The 22,286-nt window shown below is 40.2% G+C and overlaps 2 protein-coding genes across 6 annotated transcripts in view; one reads left to right on the plus strand and one right to left on the minus strand.

Annotated features, from left to right (window-relative positions):
* The window catches only part of NUB1 (negative regulator of ubiquitin like proteins 1), a 48,744-nt gene extending 34,998 nt beyond the window's left edge, over positions 1–13,746 (plus strand). For all 3 annotated transcript variants that reach the window (XM_027840922.1, XM_027840923.1, XM_027840924.1), the window contains exons 9-15: positions 2,705–2,891; positions 6,351–6,458; positions 8,269–8,421; positions 9,355–9,501; positions 11,549–11,644; positions 12,509–12,689; positions 12,949–13,746. In XM_027840922.1, the coding sequence (XP_027696723.1) occupies positions 2,705–2,891; positions 6,351–6,458; positions 8,269–8,421; positions 9,355–9,501; positions 11,549–11,644; positions 12,509–12,689; positions 12,949–13,127 (1,051 nt within the window). In that variant the 3' untranslated portion in view covers positions 13,128–13,746. The remainder of the gene's footprint in view (positions 1–2,704; positions 2,892–6,350; positions 6,459–8,268; positions 8,422–9,354; positions 9,502–11,548; positions 11,645–12,508; positions 12,690–12,948) is intronic.
* A 102-nt stretch (positions 13,747–13,848) lies between these two features.
* Positions 13,849–22,286, minus strand: part of WDR86 (WD repeat domain 86) — a 54,609-nt gene continuing 46,171 nt past the window's right edge. For all 3 annotated transcript variants that reach the window (XM_027840925.1, XM_027840926.1, XM_027840927.1), the window contains exons 6-7: positions 21,877–21,980; positions 13,849–18,951 (exon numbers count right to left, since the gene is read on the minus strand). In XM_027840925.1, the coding sequence (XP_027696726.1) occupies positions 18,730–18,951; positions 21,877–21,980 (326 nt within the window). In that variant the 3' untranslated portion in view covers positions 13,849–18,729. The remainder of the gene's footprint in view (positions 18,952–21,876; positions 21,981–22,286) is intronic.

Here is a 22,286-nt window from a genome sequence, read left to right on the forward strand (position 1 = left end):
TGTTATTCCCTCCTTAAGCCAAATCCTATGAGAATAAAATTCACTCATTCCCTCTCACCTTCCCCCATTTCCCCTCTATTGTAAAAGCCTTTTCTTGTCTGTTTCATGTGAGATAATTTACCCCATTCTACTTCTCCCTTTCTCCTTCTCCCAGTATAATCCTCTCTCACCCCTTAATTTTGTTTTCCAGATATCACCCCTTCATCTTCAACTCACCCTGTGTCCTGTATCTATCTATCTATACATATAATTTTTTCCGTCCCACTACCCTAATACTGACAAAGGACTCGTGAGTTACAAATACCATCTTTCCCTGCAGGAATGTAAACAGTTCAACCTTAATAAGTCTCTTATGATTTCTCTTTTCTGTTTACTTCTTCCATGTTTGACTTGAGTCTTGTATTTGAAGGTCAGATTTTCTATTCAGCTCTGGTCTTTTCCACAGGAATGCTTGAAAGTCCCCTATTTCATTGAATAACCATTTTTTACCCTGAAGGATTATACTCAGTTTTGCTGGGTAGGTGATTCTAGGTTGTAGTCCTAACTCCCTTGCCCTCCAGAATATCATACTCCATGCCCTCCAGACCCTTAATGTAGAAGCTGCTAAATTTTGTGTTACCCTGATTGTGTTTCCACAATACTTGAATTGTTTCCTTCTAGCTGCTTGCAATATTTTCTCCTTGACCTGGGGATTTTGGAATTTGGCTACAGTATTCCTAGGAATTTTCCTTTGGGGATCTTTTTTAGGAGGTGATCGGTGGATTCTTTCAATTTCTATTTTGCCCTCTGGTTCTAAAATATCAGGGCAGCTTTCCTTGATAATTTCTTGAAAGATGATATCTAGGCTGTTTTTTTGATCATGACTTTCAGATAGTTCAGTAATTTTTAAGTTCTCTCTCCTGGATCTCCAGGTCAGTTGATTTTCCAGTGAGATAGTTCACATTCTCTTCCCTTTTTTCATTCCTTTTGATTAGTGTTACGGTGCCTTGATTTCTCAAATTGTTACTAGCTTCTAATTTCTCCATTCTAGTTTTTAAGAAAGTATTTTCTTCAGTAAGCTTTTGGACTTCCTTTTCCATTTGGCCAATTTTACTTTTTAGGGCATTCTTCTCCTCATTGGCTTTTTGGACCTCTTTTGCCATTTGGGTTAGGCTATTTTTTAAGGTGTTATTTTCTTCAGTATTTTTTGGGGTCTCTTTTAGCATCACTCTCAGTTTTTCTTCTACTTCTCTTCTCAAAATCCTTTTTGAGCTCTTCCATGACCTGGGACCAATTCATGTTTTTCTTGGAGGCTTTGGATGTAGGAGCTTTGGCTTTATTGTCTTCTTCTGGTTGTATGTTTTGATCTTCTTTGTCACCAAAGTAAGATGATATAGTCTGACTCTTTTTGCACTGCTTGCTCATGATCCCAGCCAATTACTTGAATTATAAACTCTTTGTTAAGGTAGGAGTCTGTTTCCAGTGTGGAGAATGTACTGTCCCAAGCTTCAGGGGTTTTGTGCAGCTGTTTTCAGAGATACTTCTAGGGACCTGTAAATTTTCAGTTCTTCCAAGGTGCTATGATCAAGGGTGAGGTATTTACTCCTTTCCTGGCCTGTGCTTTGGTCTATGAGTACTTTTTTCTGTCTTGGAACTCTGAGGAGGGTTTCCTCTCCACAACCACTACAAGCTCCACCTCACCAGTGCTCCTCCTCGCCACAGGACCGCCACCCAGAACCGTGACCCAGATCCAAGCTCGGGCAAAGCAAGAGATTCCTGCCTCAGCACTGGCAAAGAGATCCCTGCAATCCTCCTCCATCAGCCACTTGATTTCCCCTCAGTCTGTGGGCTGGAAGCTCAGGAGGCAGCTGCAGCCCACGCTTGGGACTTGCGGCTGAGACCTAGCTTCTCTCTCACGAAAGTCACAGACTTTTCCCACTAACCTTCCAAGTTGTCTTTGGTGTTCAGGGGTTGAGAAGTCTGGAAGCCACCACAGTTGCCCACGATTCAGTCCTCTGAGGCCTGCTCCAGGTTTGCTGCTGCCTGTGCACCCACGCCAAACTGCACTTTTCTCCCTGCCCGGCGCGATATACCTTTCTGATCAACCATCCAAGCTGTCTTTGGCCTCAAATTTGTTTTACTCTGTCTTTTTGTGGGTTCTGCTGCTTTAGAATTTGTTTAGAGCCATTTTTTATAGGTATTTGGAGGAGTTTGGGGGAGAGCTCTAGCAAGTCACTGCTTTCACTCCGCCATTTTGGCTCCCCCCTCCCCCCCGGTTCTTTCCAGATTTTAAACCTTTAACTATCTTTAACTTTTATCTTCTCCCAATATACCCATCTAATCCATGGTCCCTAACTTATAGAGAAAGTCTTTAAAGATCCCAAAGGATTAATTGTGGAGTGCAATGTGGTAAACTAGGTACAAGAAGGAAGTTTGGCCGGAAACCTTTATTCAAGAGATTTTTGACACCCTTTTACTAGTCCAGCTCTACTTTCCCTCCCACCTCAGAGCCCCAGTTGATCTGGATGCTTTGGATAAGAAACAGAACTTGCCCCATAATAGTTAAGAACTTCACTGTAAAACATCCAGTCTTCACAAACACAAGTGAAGTTTTTTTGTAGCTTCTTTCTGCTTTAATTTTTGAAAAAAAGAATTCAGTAAAACTTGACATAATGAAAATTTTCATAAAATAGATGATTAGTGAGATTTACTTTTTCTCTTACAGTGAATGTTGCAGAGACTTGTTGGATACAGTAGATAATTATGCAGTGCTTCAGCTGGACATAGTGTGGTGTTACTTCCGTCTGGGACAGCTGGAATGCCTTGATGATGCAGAAAGAAAGCTAAATGTGGCCCAAACATGCTTTAAAAACTGCTACGGGGAAAACCACCAAAGACTAGTCCATATAAAAGTATGTTGATTTGAACTATGGTTTGTTTGGGATTATATTGCATGTTGTCAGGTCTGAGTACAGAATTTGTGTGTATGTGTAATTCACGTCATATCTACTAGCTCAAAAGTGCTTCATAGTAGTTTGCAGTTTCTTGCAATTTCAGACTATATTTGAAAATAATTTTTTAAGGGTTTTAAAATACCTTGTATGTGTGGGGCCTTTGGGTTTCATTATTGTTGTCTATGCAGAATTCAGACCCAAGATATTCACAGTTAAGGGACTCTGGGACCACCTTTGCAATCCCCATTAACCAAAAGAAACATGTGACCTCTGTATACCCTGTAGAGTTTACATGTCACATATACCTCAAGAACTGTTGTCTGGGCGTTATTGGCTTAAACTAACCAACTAAATTATTGTTTAACTATCCCACAAACAAATTCATTTAATTCCTAAGATATTGCTTAGGATTTTCTATCCCATTCTATAATTACTAAGTTTTGGTTCTTTTCCCTATTTTCCCACAGACTTGCAAAGGGAGAGTGTTTGGGTTCTGTTACCAGTTGTACTACTTCTTCACTTCAAGGAATATCATTTTATTGTAATAACTCTTGTTTATGTAATAGCTCACATTTACGTAGCACTTTAACTTCTGCAAAGTTCTTTCCTCATAACAATCCTGTGAGGGTAGGTAGTGGAAAGATTATTAATTATCCCCATTTTACAGATGAGCAACCTACATTTGAAAATAATTTTTTAAAGTTTAACAATATATTATACAAGTGGAGTTTTGGGGGTTTAGTCCTTATTTCCTGTGCAGGCTATTAGACCCATGGAACTCAGTTACTGACCCAGGAACTATGCTCTCCTTTTTTAAGATAAATTAAGTGATAAGCCTGTGTTCACATAGCTAGTAAGCATCTGAACTAGGACTTAAACCCAGGGGTCTTTACTGCAGATCTAGTGCTCTTTCCATTATATCTTGCTGGCATTACTTAGATTACAGAATTTCAGAGTTGAAAGGAATCTTAGTGGTCATCTAAACTAACCCTGCCCAGTGCACGAAGCCATTTTATGGTGTTTCCAACAAATTGTTTGGCTAGCTTTTGCTTGAATAACTTCAGGGAAAGAACGCTTGTTACCTAATCAGTCAGCCCATTACATTTTAGCTAGCTTGAAAGACCCCATAGTGTAGTGAAAAGAATATGGGCTCTGGATCAGAGCACCTGAATTTGTGTCCCAACCCTGCTACTTACAACTGGTGTAACCTTGGGCAAGTCATTTCATCTGCCTCATTGGTCTCTGGGGCGTGGGAATTAGAGACTTAACTAAATGATCTTTAAAGCCCCAGCCATCCCTAAAGCCTTAGAAAAGGGAGAGAGATCAAGCACTTATTAAGTGTCTGCTGTGTACAAGACACTGTGCCATTAGAAATATTAACTCATTTGATCCTCACAACAACTCTGGGAGGTAGGTACTGTTACTATCTACCTGTGCTGAAAATAAAGATAAAGAACAAAAGTCTTTGAGATGAATTATAAATTACAGGTAGGTGCAGGTTTATTGTTCTTTCCTGTCTTTCCCCTCACCTTCCAGTTATCTGAATTACATGTTGTATTGGTATGCATGGAATGAGCTAACACTGGATGGAAAGCTTTGAAGAGAAATTTCAAGAATAGTACAGTGATAATGTGGATGCCACTAGTAAAAAAACAGCCGCCCCACAGGATCTGGTCCAAAATCATTTGGTGGAAAAACCTCTTTTAGATGAGTCTACTAGTAGGAATCATTTGGTGAGACTGACATTGAAAGGTGATTCCGGGGCAGCTAGGTGGCGCAGTGAATAGCGCTCTGGCCTTGGAGTTAGGAGTGCCTGAGTTCAAATCCAGCCTCAGACACTTAACACTTACTAGCTGTGTCACCCTGGGCAAGTCACTTAACCCCGATAACCTCACCAAAAAGAAAAAAGAAAGGTGATTCTACCACTTTATTAATTTATTTTCAATAAACATTTTTGCATTGGAATTTTATTAAATTGTTCATCTTCCTGTCAGCCTCTTCTTAAACCAAGTCTTTAAAATTTGTTTTTAAAAAAAAAAATGAAATTCATAGGGGCAGCTAGGTGGCACAGTGGATAGAGCACTGGTCCTGGAGTCAGGAGGACCTCGGTTCAAATCCTGCCTCAGACACATAACATTCACTAGTGTTATGACTCTGGGTAAGTCACTTAACCCTAATTACCTCACCAAAAATAAAAAGAAAAGAAATTCAATAAACTTGTTCATTGGGCATAGTTGGTAATTTTAAAATAATATTTAAAGCAATTAATAGCAGTAAAATAAAAATAATTGTTTTAAGTGATGGTAAATGATAATGACCATATCTGCAATATGTAGGTGATCAATTTTTAAAGAATTAGCAGAATGCAGCAAAATACACTTAACACTAAAAGTATTCTAAATATAATTTTATCTTTCTTGGATATTTCAGAAAGTTCTAATAGTGCTTTGAAGTTAGCATATCTCCATGGCCTAGAAATTAGACTTGGGTTCTAGTCTTGCATACACTGCTAGGGACCTTTAAGAGTTCATTAATTCAGGGTTTGACCAATCTTAGGTATCGTGTTGTCATAGTGTCTGGGGGCTTCACATGATACTTAGTATTTTAGGGAAACTAGTTTTCTAGTATCATATGAGAAACTGTAAACTTCCTTCTCTGTGAATCTTTTACTTTAAGATAACTTGACATTCACAACCCTAGACAACCGCACAAATGGGGATTCACCTAAAGGCTTTGTGTGCTTCTAAATCTTTACCATGTGTGTCTTGGCTCTGTTCCCTGAATGTTAGGATAGAAGAAGAGAGGTAGGTGAGAACTGGACCCAAAAGAGCCAAGCACTTTGCCTCTGAGCCAAGGAAGTGCCCAGACTGAATGTTTGAGCTTTTCTAGAGGATTCTTCCAGAGTTTTCAATAGTCCTTCTCTAATCCTAATGTAGTGTCCATCTTCTAGTTGAGCTGCAGTGCCTCACCAACAATGTGCAGCTTCTCTTACTCACCCTGTTCTTCCTTCTTCCCTTTTTTCCCTTGAAAGCTAAAAAGTTCATTTGGCTTCTAAACTTTTTGGCTATCTCCCAGATGCAAAATTGATTTGTTGTGCTTCAATCTAATCTAGCTTCATTTGTGTTATATCTTACGAGGAAACTGAGACAGAGGGAGATTGTGATTTTCCCAAGGTAACATAGCTAGCTAGTTGTAGACCTGGAGTGGGAACCTTTGTCTCTTGACCGCCAGTCCTGTGTTCTTTCTATCCTATTAGAGCTGATTAATATGAGATAGCAGAGTTTACTGTATTGAAATTAACTTTGTTTTTTGCTATTATAGAAGAAAAAAGGAATTTAAACGGAAGTGTTAACATGTCTAGTAATAGAAGTAAGGTAGTTGTTTTAACTTTTGGATGTTTTTTTTTCCTCTCCTTAGGGAAGTTATGGGAGAGAGAAGGTACTATTTTTAAGACTTTACTTGCTTCAAGGAATAAGAAACTATCATAGTGGTAATGGGGAGGAGGCTTCTGAATATCTCAATAAGGTAAGATGAGAAACATTGTAGTTACTCAGCTACTATTTGTTTTGCCAATAAACATTAGATTATATTACAGAAGCTTAAAGACTAATAGGGTGAAAAGATATGAATAGTGGTAACATAATGATAAAGCAATAAGTGCATTACAGAGTTACAAAACAAAGTTTCATTTCGGACTAGGGAGAAAGGTCATTAGCAACTTGGAATCTTGGAAGACTTCCTGGGAAAAGTGACATTGAATTTTGGCTTCAAAGTTTTTTAGGAGAAGATTAGGAAGAAAGGAATTTCAGGAAGAGGGGAGAACTTGAGCAAAGGCATGGATGTGCAGGGTGTGGGATTGGGAAGGGAAGAGGGCTAGCCTTTCTGAGGCAGGACTCTTGAAGGGAAATAATACAAGACAAGACTAAAAAGAGAGGGTTCTACCCTCTAGGAAAAGCTTTGATTGTAGGCAGTGAATGGCAAACTTAGGCAGGGTGGAGTCTTTGAAGATTTTTGAGTAGGGGAGTGACATGACCAAATCTATAAGATTATTCTGGCCGTCTTGTGATGAACAGATCGGAGGGAGGAGAGAGTGGTGGGGGAGATATGTTAGACCTTATCAACAGTCTCAGTGGTTGGTAATAGGATTCCAAATTATGGTGGTGGTGGTGAGAGGACAGATGTGAGGGCTGTCATAGAGATGGAATCAAAAGGACTTAGTAAGTGATGCAAGAGGTGAGGGAGAAGACAGTGCTCCAGAGGGTTTGAGGGAGCATAAGGGTTGAGGAAAATCCATTGGATTTATCAAGGAGAAAGTCTTTGGTGACTTAGAGCATTTTCAGTGGAGTTAGGCAGGTGAGGCAAGTCCAGTTACAAGAGGTTGAGGAGAAAGTGGGTAGTGAGGAAATAGAGACGTAAGGTGCAGATGAATTTAGGCACTGAAGTGAAGTAGAAAAAAGGCTAGACTCGGTCAGGAGACCTAGGTTCAAATACTGCCTTATCACCCTGGCTGTATGAATACAGAGAAATCACGTAACCTTTCAGAGTTTCCATTTTCTCATTTAGAAAGTGGGGGATAATAGTACCCTCTACCTCCTTGTGATAAGGAAAGTGTTTTGCAAACATCCAGCTGGTATATACATGTGAATTATTTTCAAGAAGGCCAGCATTGAAGAGGAGTGGAGAGATGAGATGGGAACAATGGATGGGCTTCAAGCAAAGGCTTTTTTTTTTTCCCTCCTAAGGATTAGGGAAGCTTAAGCATGTTTGTACACAGGTGGACCTTATTCAGTTAAGGAGATATTGAAGATATGTGAGTGAAAGAATGATCATTGGTGCAGGAGTCTAAAGGAAGTGGGAAGAAATTGGGATTAAGGGTACAGGTGGAAAGATGAGCTTTTTCTGTGGGGATATCTGTTCTTTGACTTGAGAGAAGTATGGGACAGTGGGAGATGATGCTGAACAGGTTTAGGGAATCGAAGGATGGGAGCTGAAGAAACTCATCAGATGGCTTCAGTTTTTTCTTGGTGACGTTACATATATCTTGTGAGTTACATATATCTGACAAGCACTACTAATTTTTCTTCTGTCATAAGCTTATGAGGGCAGGTACAACATCTTAAGTTTCTGCTGTAACTCCCCATGGTGCCCAGTATAGTGCTCTGCACATATTAGGTGTTCATAATGTACCACTGACTGGTCATGTTTCCAATTCTTACATGCACATGGCCAAGTTGATTTTGGCTCTACAGTTTAATTTCTTTTAGGCCTTAAATTTATGTTAAGTATCAGCATTCTTATACCCATATGGTTACTTTGTTTTTTCCCCCATTGGTAGGCACAGCAACTCTATGAAGAGCTGTCTATAGATCCTCTAAAAGTTCACAGTTTGTTACAGTTGGGATTTACTGCTCAGGAAGCTCGACTTGGCTTGAGGGCTTGTGATGGAAATGTAGATCATGCTGCCACCCATATTACCAACCGAAGAGAGGTACTTTAACATTCTCTGTTTATATGTTTGTCAAACATCTATACTCTGTTCCTTGAATAGGTAGTGAGACTTAAGACCAAACCAATACTATACCAGCCATCAGTGTCAGAGAAAACTGTTTATCCCTTTTGACTCAAGTTTCCTGACTTCAGAAGAGTGGAAACTTATTCTACTTTTCCAGTAGGTATTAATTACAATGTATTGTTAGAACAGGACATGAAAAATTTTAAATTGAATCACTTGATTAATTGGAAGTTTAATGTTCACAGTTGTATTTACTCCAGTAACAAGTCCTGGTTCTGCTCTCTGGAGCAATACAGAATAAGTCTATTACTTCATCTGTATTTCATGCACCGTGGCTGGATTGAGATTAGGTAAAAAGAGGTTATCACTGCTCTGCTTTTTTTCTGTTTGTTTGATATTGCCAGGCAACCCTAGGGGATGTTATCCTAAATCATGGATTTATGTTATAGAGCATGGATTTAGAAAACTGCATAGGAAATCTCCTAAGATCCCAGTTATACAGTCTGCTCTTGTGAAATAAAAAGATAAGGACGATTTCTTTATGACTTCAGCTATGTGAACTTGTACTTGTGGCTAGGCCTAGAATAGGGAGATTGGGTGAGGATTATCTGTTGAACGACAAACATTTAAATAATGGTTCTTGTTATATGTTATCGAAGCATCCATTCTCTCTATTTCCTGTATTCCCTTCTCCTTCCTTTCTTCTTCCTTCCCCCAGTCCCTCCTACACAAAGAGAGTAGAATAAAGTTCTTTAAATTTTTTCTTGAGGTTGTATGCTGAGAACAGTACTGAGGAAGGACTCAGATATAGGGATGTAGTTGAGCTCAGTGCCCAGCGTACTAGCCATATGGGTTATTGAACATTTATCAGTCAGTATAACTTCATTCTGTTTGAATTGTCTCCTAAAGGAAATTGCCCAAATAAAGAAAGAGGAAAAAGAAAAAAGAAAAAGAAGACTGGATAACATAAACTCTTTGAAAGGAATGGGCTATTCGGCTCATGCTGCAAAAGAAGCTCTCCACCAGGCAAGAGGAAACCTGGATGAAGCACTCAAGGTAAGTGGAAGGATTCATCCATTCTATGTCTTCGTCACAGGCCTCGTTCTCTGAAACACCATGTACTGTACTGAGGACGCTTGGCCACCAGGGCCTGGAGATCACCCACCACCCCTGGGAGACCCAGGACTATGTGTTCTTCTAACTCCAGCATAAAATCTCTTGAGGTTTTAAAATTTCATCTGAACTTTGTTTCTCAGTTGGTGTTTAATTTAGTGTTTGCAAGCAAATAGACTTTCCAAAAAAAAACCTAAACCTCCAGTGCCCGTTTCTTCCCCTTCTCTAGCCTTATACTCAATCAGGAGACCCATTTCCCCTTCTATCTTTCCTACCTCAAGAACAGAGATGAAGAAATTAGACATCCTCTAACTTTAGCACAATTGTACAATTAAAAGACTAATGACATTTTTTAACAAAACGGAGGTCTGTTCACAACATTTGTCGATCTAACTGTATTGATACTATAAGTCATAAGGCCTGTAGAAGATCATGGCAAAATTTGGTTGCCTGGAGAAGTCCACCAGTATTGTACACCAGTTTCACGATGGCATGCTTGCACAGGTTCTGGATAATGGACAGTGCTCTTGCATTTTCCCGGTCATCAGTGGAGTGAAGCAGGGCTATATGTTTGCTCCCATGACTTTTAGCATGTTGTTTTTAGTGATGTTGTTGGATTCCTTCAACAAGGATGAAACAGCATCAAGGTCAGCTACCACCATGATGGTAAATATTTAACTTGAAAAGGCTCCAAGCCAAGATTAAAGTGGAGGGAGAGTTTGTGTGTGACTTTTTGTTTGCAGATGATTGTGTGCTCATCGCAGCCTTTGAGGGTGAGATGTAACAGAGTATGGCTAAAATTTCTGCTGCTTGTGCTAATTTTGGTCTAACAACTAACACCAAGAAAAAACAGAGGTTCTCCACCAACCAGCATTACACCATCCATATGCGGTACCATCAGTTACAACAAGTGGAGAAATGTTTAATGCTATGGATAAATTCACTTATGTTGGCAGTATACTTTCCAGGGATGTACACATAGAGGATGAGGTTGATGCACACATTGCCAGAGCTATCTCAGCATTTGGGAGGCTCTAAAAGAAAGTGTGGAAGAGAAGAGGTATTAGACTGCCTAACATCCTGAAGGTCTACAGAGCCGTTGTTCTGTCCTCATTGTTGTATACCTGTGAAACCAAGATAAACTGCTAGGACCATGCCAGAAAATGGAACTGCTTCCATTTGAATTGTCTTAAAAAGACCCTGAAAATCGCCTGGCAAGATAAGGTACACTGAAGCCCTTTCTTGAGCTGGACTGCCAAGCGTTCAAACTTTACTGCAGAGAGCCCAACTCTGATGGGCTCACCATGTTGTTCAAATGTCAACTGTATGTCTTTTGCCTAAAAGACTGTTTTATGGATAACTCACACAAGGCAGGTGCTTACATGGTGGTCAGAAGAAACAATACAAGAACACTTTCAAGGTCTCTTTGAAGAGCTTTGGTATCAGTTATAAGACATGGAAGATATTGGCACAGGACCACTCAGCCTGATGGTAACTCAAAAGAAATGAAATGTGAAATGTACAAGTTTAGAGAGGTCTCCCTCCCAGATGTTCATGTAGACTATTTGTGCCTGACCTGTGGTAGAGCCTTCCAAGCTCAAAGTGGTATGATCCGCCATAGCCAGGCACGTTGTATATTGACCTTAACATCACAATGTCATTTTGGTCCTCTTCAAGCATGAAGGACAAACAACTTTCCAAATCAAAAATTTGTTTAAAAAACAAAAAACTCCATATAAACTATTGGAAATAGGAGCACTTCATGTATTGTAGAGAGTTATAAAATGTAGGTAACCTCAGTGCTTGACATTTTAATAGCAGACTGGATAAAGTTCTTTGAAAAACAGATTAGAGAGAATAAGCCTGTATTGCCAAGGGCTTAATATAAAGGTAGCTTTTTCTAGGTTTTGAGTTCTGCTTTAGAACCTGAGTGGGGAGTGACATTTATATTCCATATGGATCGGTAGCTTGTTATTCCTGTGTATTTTAGATTCTTCTTAGTAATCCTCAGATGTGGTGGCTAAATGATGCAGATCCTGAGACTAGCAACAACCAGGAACATGTTTCTCAAGAAAATATTGATAAGGTGAGTGCTAATGCCTTTGTGTCCCTCAAAGCATCACAGAGATCTCTTCAGTTGCAGAGATAGGGGTCAAGAAAGAGACAGTGCCTCAGCTATTCTGGCCTCTTGTCCTGGAGACAGTCAAACATTGGGAAGCTGTGGAGGGTGTATTCCTGGCAGGAGAAAACCAAGGGAACAACTTAGGACTTTATCTTGTCTTGTACACATTTACTTAAGGAAGCAACTAGTATAGTCTGAGTACTTAGTTAAGTACAAATATTACTAATTTGTATAGTACCTTTCATACAGAGGCCTCAAGGTTTTCTTTGGAGGAATCGGAACTAAAGGCAATGGTAAAACTACTCCTTTTCTCAAGGGAAATTAAGATGCTTGACTCAAATGTGCTCACCACTTGAATTACTTGGAGTCAGACTCATAGAATTCAAAACATTTAATTTGGGAAAAATTTGATGTTCATGATATGATCTTTTTAAAAAATCCTCTTTAAAATAAGCCTAGGACTAACCAGTTGTGGTCCCAGAGAAGACATAATGAAACATAGTTCCTTAATCTTAGAATAAGGAGATGAGACCTATGTTACAGAATGGTATGTAATCTGTCAGATTATGTTTGTTCTGTTGGCTAGTTTTAGTCAACTTTTTTCAATCTTAGAGCAGAGTGTTCATTGAGGGGGGAATAGGGGTAAATCAGGAAATAACTGGTATAAAGAACAAAAGGTCTGATGAATTTTAAGAAATAAGCTTGGGGATTGACTGTCTCATTGGATGATGTAAGTGCTTACAGCAACCATTAACAAACCTCAAGTTTTGTATACTACCTGAATTTTCTATTTTCTACTATCTGTAATTTTCCATTTTTCTGCTTTAGTTGGTATATATGGGTTTTGAAGCAGAGACAGCCAAGACAGCTCTCAGAGTATTTAGAGGAAATGTTCAACTGGCTGCTCAGACACTTGCTCATAATAGCGGAACTCTTCCGTCTGACTTACAAATACCATCTGAAGATTCTTCTTCCACCTCATCAACAAAATCCCCTTCAGATTCTGCTGGTAAGACTATGGTCTAGCTCTTGATTAGTGGGAAACTGATCGTACTGAGAAAGGAGAACAGTTGCATGACTTTGGGCTGCAGAAATAGAAATAGAAGCCTTAGGTGGGAAGGCTGGGGCTGCCATACTGGTTTTGCATAGCGATTGATTACTTGGGAGAATATGTAATTAGAAGAAGACATATTCTAAAACTGACTTTGGTAGACCATTATTTGTTTGATTTTTCCCCCCTTTTATCCCATTTTAATATTTTATTTTAGGTACTTCTAGTGCCTCAACAGATGAAGATATGGAAACAGAGGCAGTCAATGAAATCTTGGGTGATATTCCAGAACATGAAGAAGATTATCTTGACTCAACTCTAGAAGATGAAGCACTGGTTATTGCTGAGTACTTATCCTATGTAGAGAATATAAAATCAACAAGCCAGAAAAAGTAGATGACAAATTGAAATAAGTACCTTAATTTTGTGCTTATAAATTCTATCTGTATAAAAAAAAAAATCTAATACAGTCCTTCATTTTTTTTCTTCTTCCCTATTGCTTGCTTTGAGTACTTGAAAGATATTCCCAGGATAGGGGATAGGGAAGATAAAGGACTATAAAGGCAGGGACCGAGGAAATCCCTGAAATGTTTAGTAGTTGGAGCCATGGTGGGGAGGGCATAAAGAAGGGAGATTGTTCTGGCCTAACTTGCTTTTTGCTGTCTTCATTCAAGCTTGGCCTCCTCACCTTGGTCTACCTGGCCCCACTTCTTTTTCCTTGCAGGTGAGATTGGGAGCTAGAGAGGGCCATTTGGAAAAAAACAGGGTTTCCCTAACCCCTTAATGTAGTTTCTGGCTTTGTAGCTGTGGACCTTGACCCTCCTTCCTCCTAAGACCGAGCTCTGGATAATTTTTCTTCACATAGTGCCTGTCCTTGCCTCCGAAGCACTTGTGCCTTTCTGTATCAACTTGGCTGCTACTGTCACTAAAATTGTTTTAAATCTCTATTCCATGTGCAAAAAAAAAACAAACAGATGAGTGCGCTGCAGGTACAGAATAAAATAATGGTAAATGACTGGAGCTTTTAAATACCTTGATTATATAGTAAAATATACATTTGAAATTTAGGTCAGGAATTTTTACACATCAGCAACTTTTTTTCCACAAACTTTATTCAGTTATTAAATGGAAGGCAGAGCAACTCTATTTTTAAGTAATCTGTTCCAAATCTTCACTGTCATTTAAATGTCATTGCTAGCAGAGAAAACTGTAGTGGAAACAAATATTTTATGACAGATTTTTTTGTATGCTTATATTTCACAGAGTTTATTTCTAAGGCTTTGTGGTTAATATGTTTAGTGGAATGAATAAATCATTTTCCTAACACCAAGATTTCATCCATGTAACAAAAGGAGAACCCGAGTGCAAGTGTTGTCCCTTGGGCTCGTCTCAGCCTCCTTAAAGCCAGTGGGATCTACACTGATTGAGGGCAAACGTTGACCCCCCCCCCCCAAAGCCTGATGGTTATTGTCAAGAGACTGAAATCACCACAACAGCTTGGGCAGTGGTTTCATTTGAATGAGCAAAGGCCATTTTTTTGTAGTTCCCTTCAAACGGCACAAGAAAGGTGGGTGAGATCTTTCTGCCTCATTAGCTTAGCCCTTCTTAGCACTGTTGGATGGAAAAGTCCTGACTTGAAAACTGTTAAGGGTTATGGCTCCTGGATGAATCAGAGGTTCCTTTAAACTACTGTAAGTTTACATATTCCTTGTGTTCTTTGTCCTGACCCCATATCTTTTCATCAGAAGAACTGAGGAAGCTTTTAGCTTTACACTTCATTGAAGGCTTGAAATTCATTTAATGTCAAGGCAAAAGGAAAATTAGAATTTTTTCAGATTTATTGTGCTACAGTTTCAGAATTGGCAGTGGTAGCAAGGTATATCAGAGAGAAATGGCAAGGTACCCATTTGCTTTGGGAGAATGCTGAAGGAAGCTCCCAGGGGGAGGGAAATCTGTATTATACACATCTGTAAAATGGGCATACTTGCACTCTTTTTTCCACATAAACCCTAAAGGGATTGTTTTGAGTTATTTCAGGGTTTTCAGCTTACAAGCCACTTCGATATTACTTACCATTTTGAGGCTAGGAAATTATACAGATAACTTCACAGATGTTGTTTTAATTGTAATAGAAAAGAACTGCCATACTGTACCAGCCTGTTCCTGTCTTTACTGCATTGCCGCATAAAAGGATTTGACAGAGAACAAAACAAATGCCTATTCCTTGAATAAGAACTTGGTCCAAAATTGAGGAGTTTCTCTTTTGGGTCAGTTTTACTTATTTATACATTTTAACATCCTAACAGATAGGTCATTGGAATAATAAATTGCCTTTCAGGTTGGTGCAGGAATGTGGATTTTAAGAACCTTGGATGAAGGGTGAGGAAGGAGCAGGGTGACCCATTGCAGTCGAAAGAGTGGGCCAGGAAGAAAAATTGGATATTCTCAGCCATTTAGGAAGTGCGTTTTCAGTTCCTGTTCCAAAGAAAATAAGCAGTGGTGGAAGTGGGCTCAACAGCTGGGGAGCTGAGTAAATGAATTCATCCTTTTAGCAGAGTACAAGGGAAAGAGTGCATTGGTTCCTCTAGCTATGACAGGAAAACCAGAAAAATGAGCACCCAGTGTATTCGTGGCACTTTGTTAAACGCTACAGAAGAGGCATAAGACAAAATCACTACCCCTCAAACCGTGCTATAATCAAAAAGAGAGAGACTGAGGGCCTGAGGGGGTAGCCCATTTGGATAAAAAGTAGGCAAAGGGACCAATCTGAGCAAAGACATGAATGATTGTATGATCCTGGAAAATAATGGAAGACCTGGCTGGAGCCTTGCATGAAGTCGCCGATACCAGAGTGTCAGCTTGGTCGTTCAAAAGGGTACCACCTGAATTCTTGTTTTATTCTTTTAGTGAGCTACTCAGTAACCACTCCATTGTGTCACTGTGGTGGTGGTTTTAATCTCCTTCCTAGGAGTACTTCCTTATTCAAGATGCAACAGGTCAACATGAGAAGACCAGATGATGGAAATAGCGTGTTTTATGTGTAATACTGCTATACCCGGCTTATAACCCATGAGTTTTTGCCATCATTTCTTAGCACCAAACAGCATTGTTTTTCTAGATGAGAGAGGAGGAGTTCTCTCCTTGGAAGGTCCCTGATTCTGGTGTGCTTTTCTGACTAGTGTGAGGCCTGAGCAGCCGGATACATAGAGTTCACTCCTCTCTCACCTCCCGTGGTACCGCAAACAGCATCTTGGATGCCTCCATCAGGAAATGCAGTGATCCATTGATGATCATCTTGTCAGTCATCCCAGAGAGCAGAGATCTGCCCTGCCTTTTCTTGCCAACTCCAAGCTCATAAGACAGAATAGGCACTTAATAAAAGCTTGTTGATGGTATAAGACATCTCAACAAGTTTGTAAACTTTTTGAAAGTAATCTTTTTTTTCCCTACATCCTCCATGGTTTCTGGCATAGAACTATGCGCTTAAGTCCTCAAAATATGCCAGACCCAACCCCTGCTCCAGGGGGACCAATCTGGCCACCCCTTCTCCTCCCTTCCACTTCTCCAAAGCTCAGTTCTTTCATGAAGTTTTCCCCAATTCTGATCCTCAAAGTTCTTTCTGCCCTAAACCCTAACACTTACTGTTCATCTATTAGTATCTTGCATGATTTAAATCTACTGATGTGTACGTTGAACCTTCAAATTCCTTGGAAGTTGGGATTATGTTTTATGACCTACCTTTGCAACATTGTTGTTCTATTAAAGTTGTTGACTGAGGACCCTGGAGAAGAGCCTGGGCCAGTCTCCCCATCAGGTGCAGAGAAGTCAAAAATCCTGAGGGTACTTAATTTCTCCATTCGCCACACAAAACAAAGGCAACTCTCTACCCCAAACCAGGAAGCCATAGGGCTTACCCCTTATTTTTACAGACCTTCATTTTCTTCTGGGTTTAGTAGTCATCACACATGGTCCTCCAACTCCTGTTTATATGTCCACATCACCCAAACTAATCAACTCTCCAGTAATCTGCATGAATTAGAGGAGTTTGGTTGTGTGGATAACCCACAGATGAGTTAAGTAGTCACTCCAGACACCCCCACACAATCCCTCTTATAGGCCAGGCAGAATTGGGTATCCTGGGAGACCTAGCTGGGCATCAAGCTGAGAGCAGTCCTGATCCTTGTAGCTGGAGTATAAGAAATGAGACATTGCATTCTAAGGGATAAGAACCAGCAGAAGCCAAATACCGCTCCAAACTAAAGAGTTTGTGAGGAAGGTATCGTGGAAGAAAAGTTTCAGAGCCAGAAGGGATGTTAGGGACCATAGAGTAAGTACAATGGAAAGTCGGGAGAAATCTGGAGTTTTTAATCCTAACCCTGTCACTTAAATTGTGATGTGACCTTGGATCTCTCGGGCCTCTATTTCCCCATGTGTTAAATGAAAAAGTTGGTCTAAAGCAGAGATGTCAAACCCTTAGCCCACAACACTCCCTACTGCAGCCCAGCCTAGATTAAAATGAAATGGGGGAATATTTAACAAAATAAATAAAAATAGAATAAAATGTGGTTTTCTAAGTTAACATGTAGCCCACAGGGATTCTCACACAATTCAGTGGCCCTTGTTTCTATTGGAGTTTGACTCCACTAGTTTAAAGGATTTTTAAGGTTCCTGTGGTTGCACATAGCCTGATCTACCTAATTTTACAAACTGGGAGCCTGTGGCTCAGAAAAGTTAACTTGTCCAAGGTTCCTTGAGGTGTCAGTGGGAGAGATGAGACTCCAAAGCCATCATAGCACCCAGCCTCACCTGTGTTTACTGCACCCCTCTGAACAAAACCTAGAACTTGGCCTAAGAGTTTTACAGGATTAAATCAAGAAAAGCACATCAAGAGAGCATGGCTAGCAAACAATATGTATTTCAGTTCTCTATCAAGTTCCCTCATCACAGAAAACTGACCAAAATGGAAAAATGACAGCGATCACATACATATCCATGGCTCAATGGTTATCTTTTGAAATATTTTTTTAAAAAATGTAATGTCTCCACTCTCTTCTCATTGAGTTGGGGAGTTAAGGTTCTGGCTTCATTTGGGGATTCAGAGAGTGGAGGGATTAGTGTCTGATCTCTTATTCCTAAGCAGGAGAATAAGAGCTCAGGTTGTTGATCCATGACAGAGAGAGAAGTTAGGGTTTGCCAAGTTCGTGTCTGAGGAGTAGTGGCCAGTCTTGCCCACAAGAAAGGCTTAATCTTGTGCTCTCGGTGAGCTTTCACTTGGTTATCCACAGTGGTAATGGGTCTATGTTGGGGGAAGGTGAGGGAGTGGAGAGAGGAGAGGGAGAAATAGATGGAGAGAATAAAAAGAACAGGGAAAGACAAAGTGGGAAATCGATAGTGACAACATGCAGAGGAAATGAGATGGGGGGTAAAAAGGGAAAAGGAGAGGAATTGGAGAAAATGTGTGGAGAGAAGAATTGAAGAGGCAGGGGAAGAAAAGGGGAAGGATGGAGGAGGGAGAAGAGAAAAATGGAGACAAAATTCCCAAAGCAAAAGTGTAACCTATGTCACCTCATCCCTTGCCAGACAATGTAATAAAGGCAGAATCTTCTTGCTTGTCTCTTCCTTTTTTGTTTCCTTGAGAACAGGGCTCTAGTGCTGGGCAGCAGCTGGTTGCAGAGAGGAATTTTTAAAAATAGTTTAAAATTACAGTTATATGATAATAGGCATACAGAAGAAACTTATCTAGTCCTACAGGGCTCCTTTGTCAGTCCCAGCCAGAAGTCCTAGAGGCACATGAATCAAGGCTTCTGTACCATCATGACCTACGTGAAGTAACACCACAAGGCATTCAATTTCCTGAGCTCGTCAAGGAAATGGATTTTCAAACATTCACTTCAATACTCTCTGAGCTTGGGACCTTCTAGTTTTCCCTTCTGCTGAGTAACAGACAGCTTGGTTTTGGCGACCAATGGCTAACTAAGGTCCGTTCTATACTCCAGGGTCACAGTAGCTCAATGGTCTCACACTCCCCACCCTGAGGTGGAGTCACTGTGCAACCAACTTTGTTGTTGAAGAGCTGGGAGAGGCTCCTTTTGGGGGTGCTGCGATTCTGGGCCAGCTCCCTCTTGGGGCGGCTACGCAAATTTTGCTTGCAGACTCCATGAATGTCCCAGATCCTCAGTGTGCCATCGTGGGAAGCTGTGTAGAGCACCTCATTGTGAACCTGAAATAACATGGTCATATTTCATCCTGCTGGGTCTGGGGCAGAATACCAGGAAGCCCACAGGGCAGGATGGACCTGGGGTTGTTGGGGAAGGGGGTAGAAACTCCTGCAAATTTTCAATTATATACCATGATGAGGGAATGGAGTGATATAGATTCAATTCAAATCAAGTAAACCAACATTTATTAAGCACTTTATATATGTAAGACTGGTGGGTGCTAGAGATACAAAAATGGAACATGGATATAGTCTCTGCCAACAAAGAGCTCTGACCGTAATCCAGGGAGAGCAGAGTTAGACCTAGCAACTTTGTCATAAATGGAGCAAATAGAATGAAAATTGCCCTCAAATTAACTTGGAAATTCATGATGTGAAAATAATGAGGATTGTTGTAAAAATATAAACCTAACAAATTTTTGAATTGCACACACAATCTTTATTTATACCCTCTAAATTTTAGCACCCTAGGAAAAGCTCCTGTTGACCTGACCTAGTTAAAACTTAAGTGAAGTAGGGAGGACACAGCACCAAATAAGTATTACGTAAGGCAAAGTGCTATAAGACCAAAAGAGTTTCAGGCAAAGTGCTGTAGGAAAATATGAAGAGGGAGAGATTGCTTTCAGCTGCGGGGATCAGGGAACGCTTCATGAAGGCCATGGCACCTGAGCTGGTCCTTGAAGGATGAGAATTCTAACAAGTGGAGGTGAGGAAGCAGTGCATTCCCTGCATGGTGGTGGATGGCTGTGTGGATACATGGAGGTGGGGGTGGCAACAGGAAATACAGATGGAAAAGCAGATGAGAGTCAGAATGTGGAGGACCTTCAATGCCAGGCCAAGGAGTTTGTATTTTATCTCTCAGGCAATAGGGAACCTCTTAAAACATTTTTGAGAAAGGGGAGTGATGTGGCCAGATTCATATATTAGGAAGAGTACTTTGGTCAATCCAATATGCTTCTTTGGTGCTTTTAAGTCTATGATTCTGTGATCCTACTGCAATGTCTGTGATTTCATCGAAGTGGGTACTCCCTCTAACAGTGCAGACTGATGCTCTGGATAGAGTTGCTATGTGTGTGTGTGTGTGTATATTTAGGTTTTATACCCATGACTAGATTGTAAGATCCTTGAGGGCACAGAACATATCTTCTTGTGACTCACCTTCCAAATAACTAGGCATACAGGGGAACACACCAAAGATTTGTTGAACTAAACTAAATGCACCAAGGATAGATTGGCTTAGGATGCTGGTCACAATGTCAGATGATTCTGAGCTTCTGGGCAAAGCTATTTCTTAACAAGATTGTGAAGTAGACAAAACTTAAATTTTGTGGTCTCCTACTTGCCATCAGAGGCTCTTCTGACCTGGACACTATGAACAACTGCCCCGTGTTTTTTTTTTGTTTTGTTTGTATTGCTTTATTTCACCTTTCTTTGTATCCGTAGTACTAAGCACAGTGCCTGGCACATTGTAGGTACCTAATAATTGCCGGGTCGTTGACTAATTCTCCAATGTCACATGCTTTTTCACAGCTTACTGACAAGCAACCCTTGCCAAGTTGTTAGCTAGGAATGAAATAGTTAACTGATAAGTAAAGAATTAGTGAATAACTAAAGTGTTATCTGACAAAGCATTAAGAATTAAAATTCTGTGCTAGCTATTAACTAAGAAATTAGGTGATAGTAAGCCCTTTCAGTATTTTAAAAGGGTAATCCTGAACAAAACATTTACCCCCTTTTGCTTTGCCCAGAAGGCCAACTACTATTGACCAGAGCCAATAGGGTGCTCAGTAGTCAATTAGGGAGAAGAGGATGGTAGATCTGGAGTTGGAAAGGACCCCGGAGATCATTTGGTGCAATCCTCTTACTTTTCAGGGGACCATTAAGACCGAGTGCTTTGCTCATTGTCACACATGCAGTAAGGGGCAGAGATGGGATCTGAACCCAGGTCCTCTAAAAGCCAGTGTAAAGGTAAATGTAGAACGTGACTAATTTGACCATGTTTCTCTCCCCACAGTGAGAGGAATGTGAGTGTCCCAAAGGGGTCATCAGTGTTCCTATCCCAATTCATCTCCATTCAACTGCACAATCTACCTGGGTGGCTTGCTACCTACGTAACCTTGTGCAAGGCCCTTAACCTCTCTGGGCCTCAGTTTCCCTTTGTATAAAATGAACGTTTGGATTAGATGAGGTTCCTTCTTACTCTACAGCGAGGATCCTAAGGTCTACTATTGCTTGTAAACATTTCATATTCTTCCCCATCACCTGTTTAGTCCCCTCTAACACAAATCTCCCCATCCTGTACCTATTGTAGTCATGGAATGCTATAAGATATAAATATATTATATTATAATTATATTATGTATAGTACTATACAATACCATGCTATATTATTGTAATTATCTTAACAATATAATATGTGTTAATAGTAATAAAATAATATTATATAATAACATCATATAACTATAATTATAAATATAAAAACACAGGAGCACTAGGGGTAAATGAGCCCTTCACTATTTCCAAAAAAAAAGGAAACAGAGAAGTTATGAGTTGTACACCAGGGCACATGGTGGAATGAACCAAAAAACTGATGGTAATCTCTAAGCACTATCTCTACATCTACTCACCACCTCCAACTTCCACAAGCTCCCAATAAAAACTCACAACATATCCCTAAAAGAAATCCACACCTTTATGCATCAAAGCCAGATTTCTCCCTCATTTCAGGGGGAAATGAGCCTGGTCTGTAGTATATACACTAAGGGGTTAGATAAAAAACCAAGGAGGAGGTCTGTGAGAGATTATGAGGCTAAAAGTGGAATATGATCAATTTTTCTAAGGCTGAAGTAAATCCAAAACTCAGTTTTTCTCGACCCTCTAATAACCATGTCAATAGGCTTCCAAACCCGGAAAGTCTCTTGGCCCTACCTGGATGCAGTTGATGATGAAGGTGTGGCCCCGGAATACCCTTTGTAGCACACCAGACTCGGTATTGAATGCTCGGGCACAGGCATCCCCACTGCCTGTAAACACTGCAAATATAAACACATGTAGGTGTTGGCTAACAACAGACTATACCTGGATGGCAAGAAGGCTTCTGCCTCTCTCCAGGCCTCATTTCTCCATCAATTAAATAGGTATGTATAAATAATAATCATTCCCCATGTCAAAGGGTCAAAGGATATGAACAGGCAGTATTCAGAAGAAGAAATCAAAGCTATCAATAGTCATATGAAAAAATGCTGTAAATCACTATTAGAGAAATGCAAATTAAAACAACTCTGGGGTACCACTTCACATCTATCAGATTAGCTTACATGGCAGAAAAGCAAAATGAC

Source organism: Vombatus ursinus, unplaced genomic scaffold (genome assembly GCF_900497805.2).
Source record: "Vombatus ursinus unplaced genomic scaffold, bare-nosed wombat genome assembly UNPS02014852.1, whole genome shotgun sequence".
Taxonomy (NCBI): Eukaryota; Metazoa; Chordata; class Mammalia; order Diprotodontia; family Vombatidae; genus Vombatus; species Vombatus ursinus.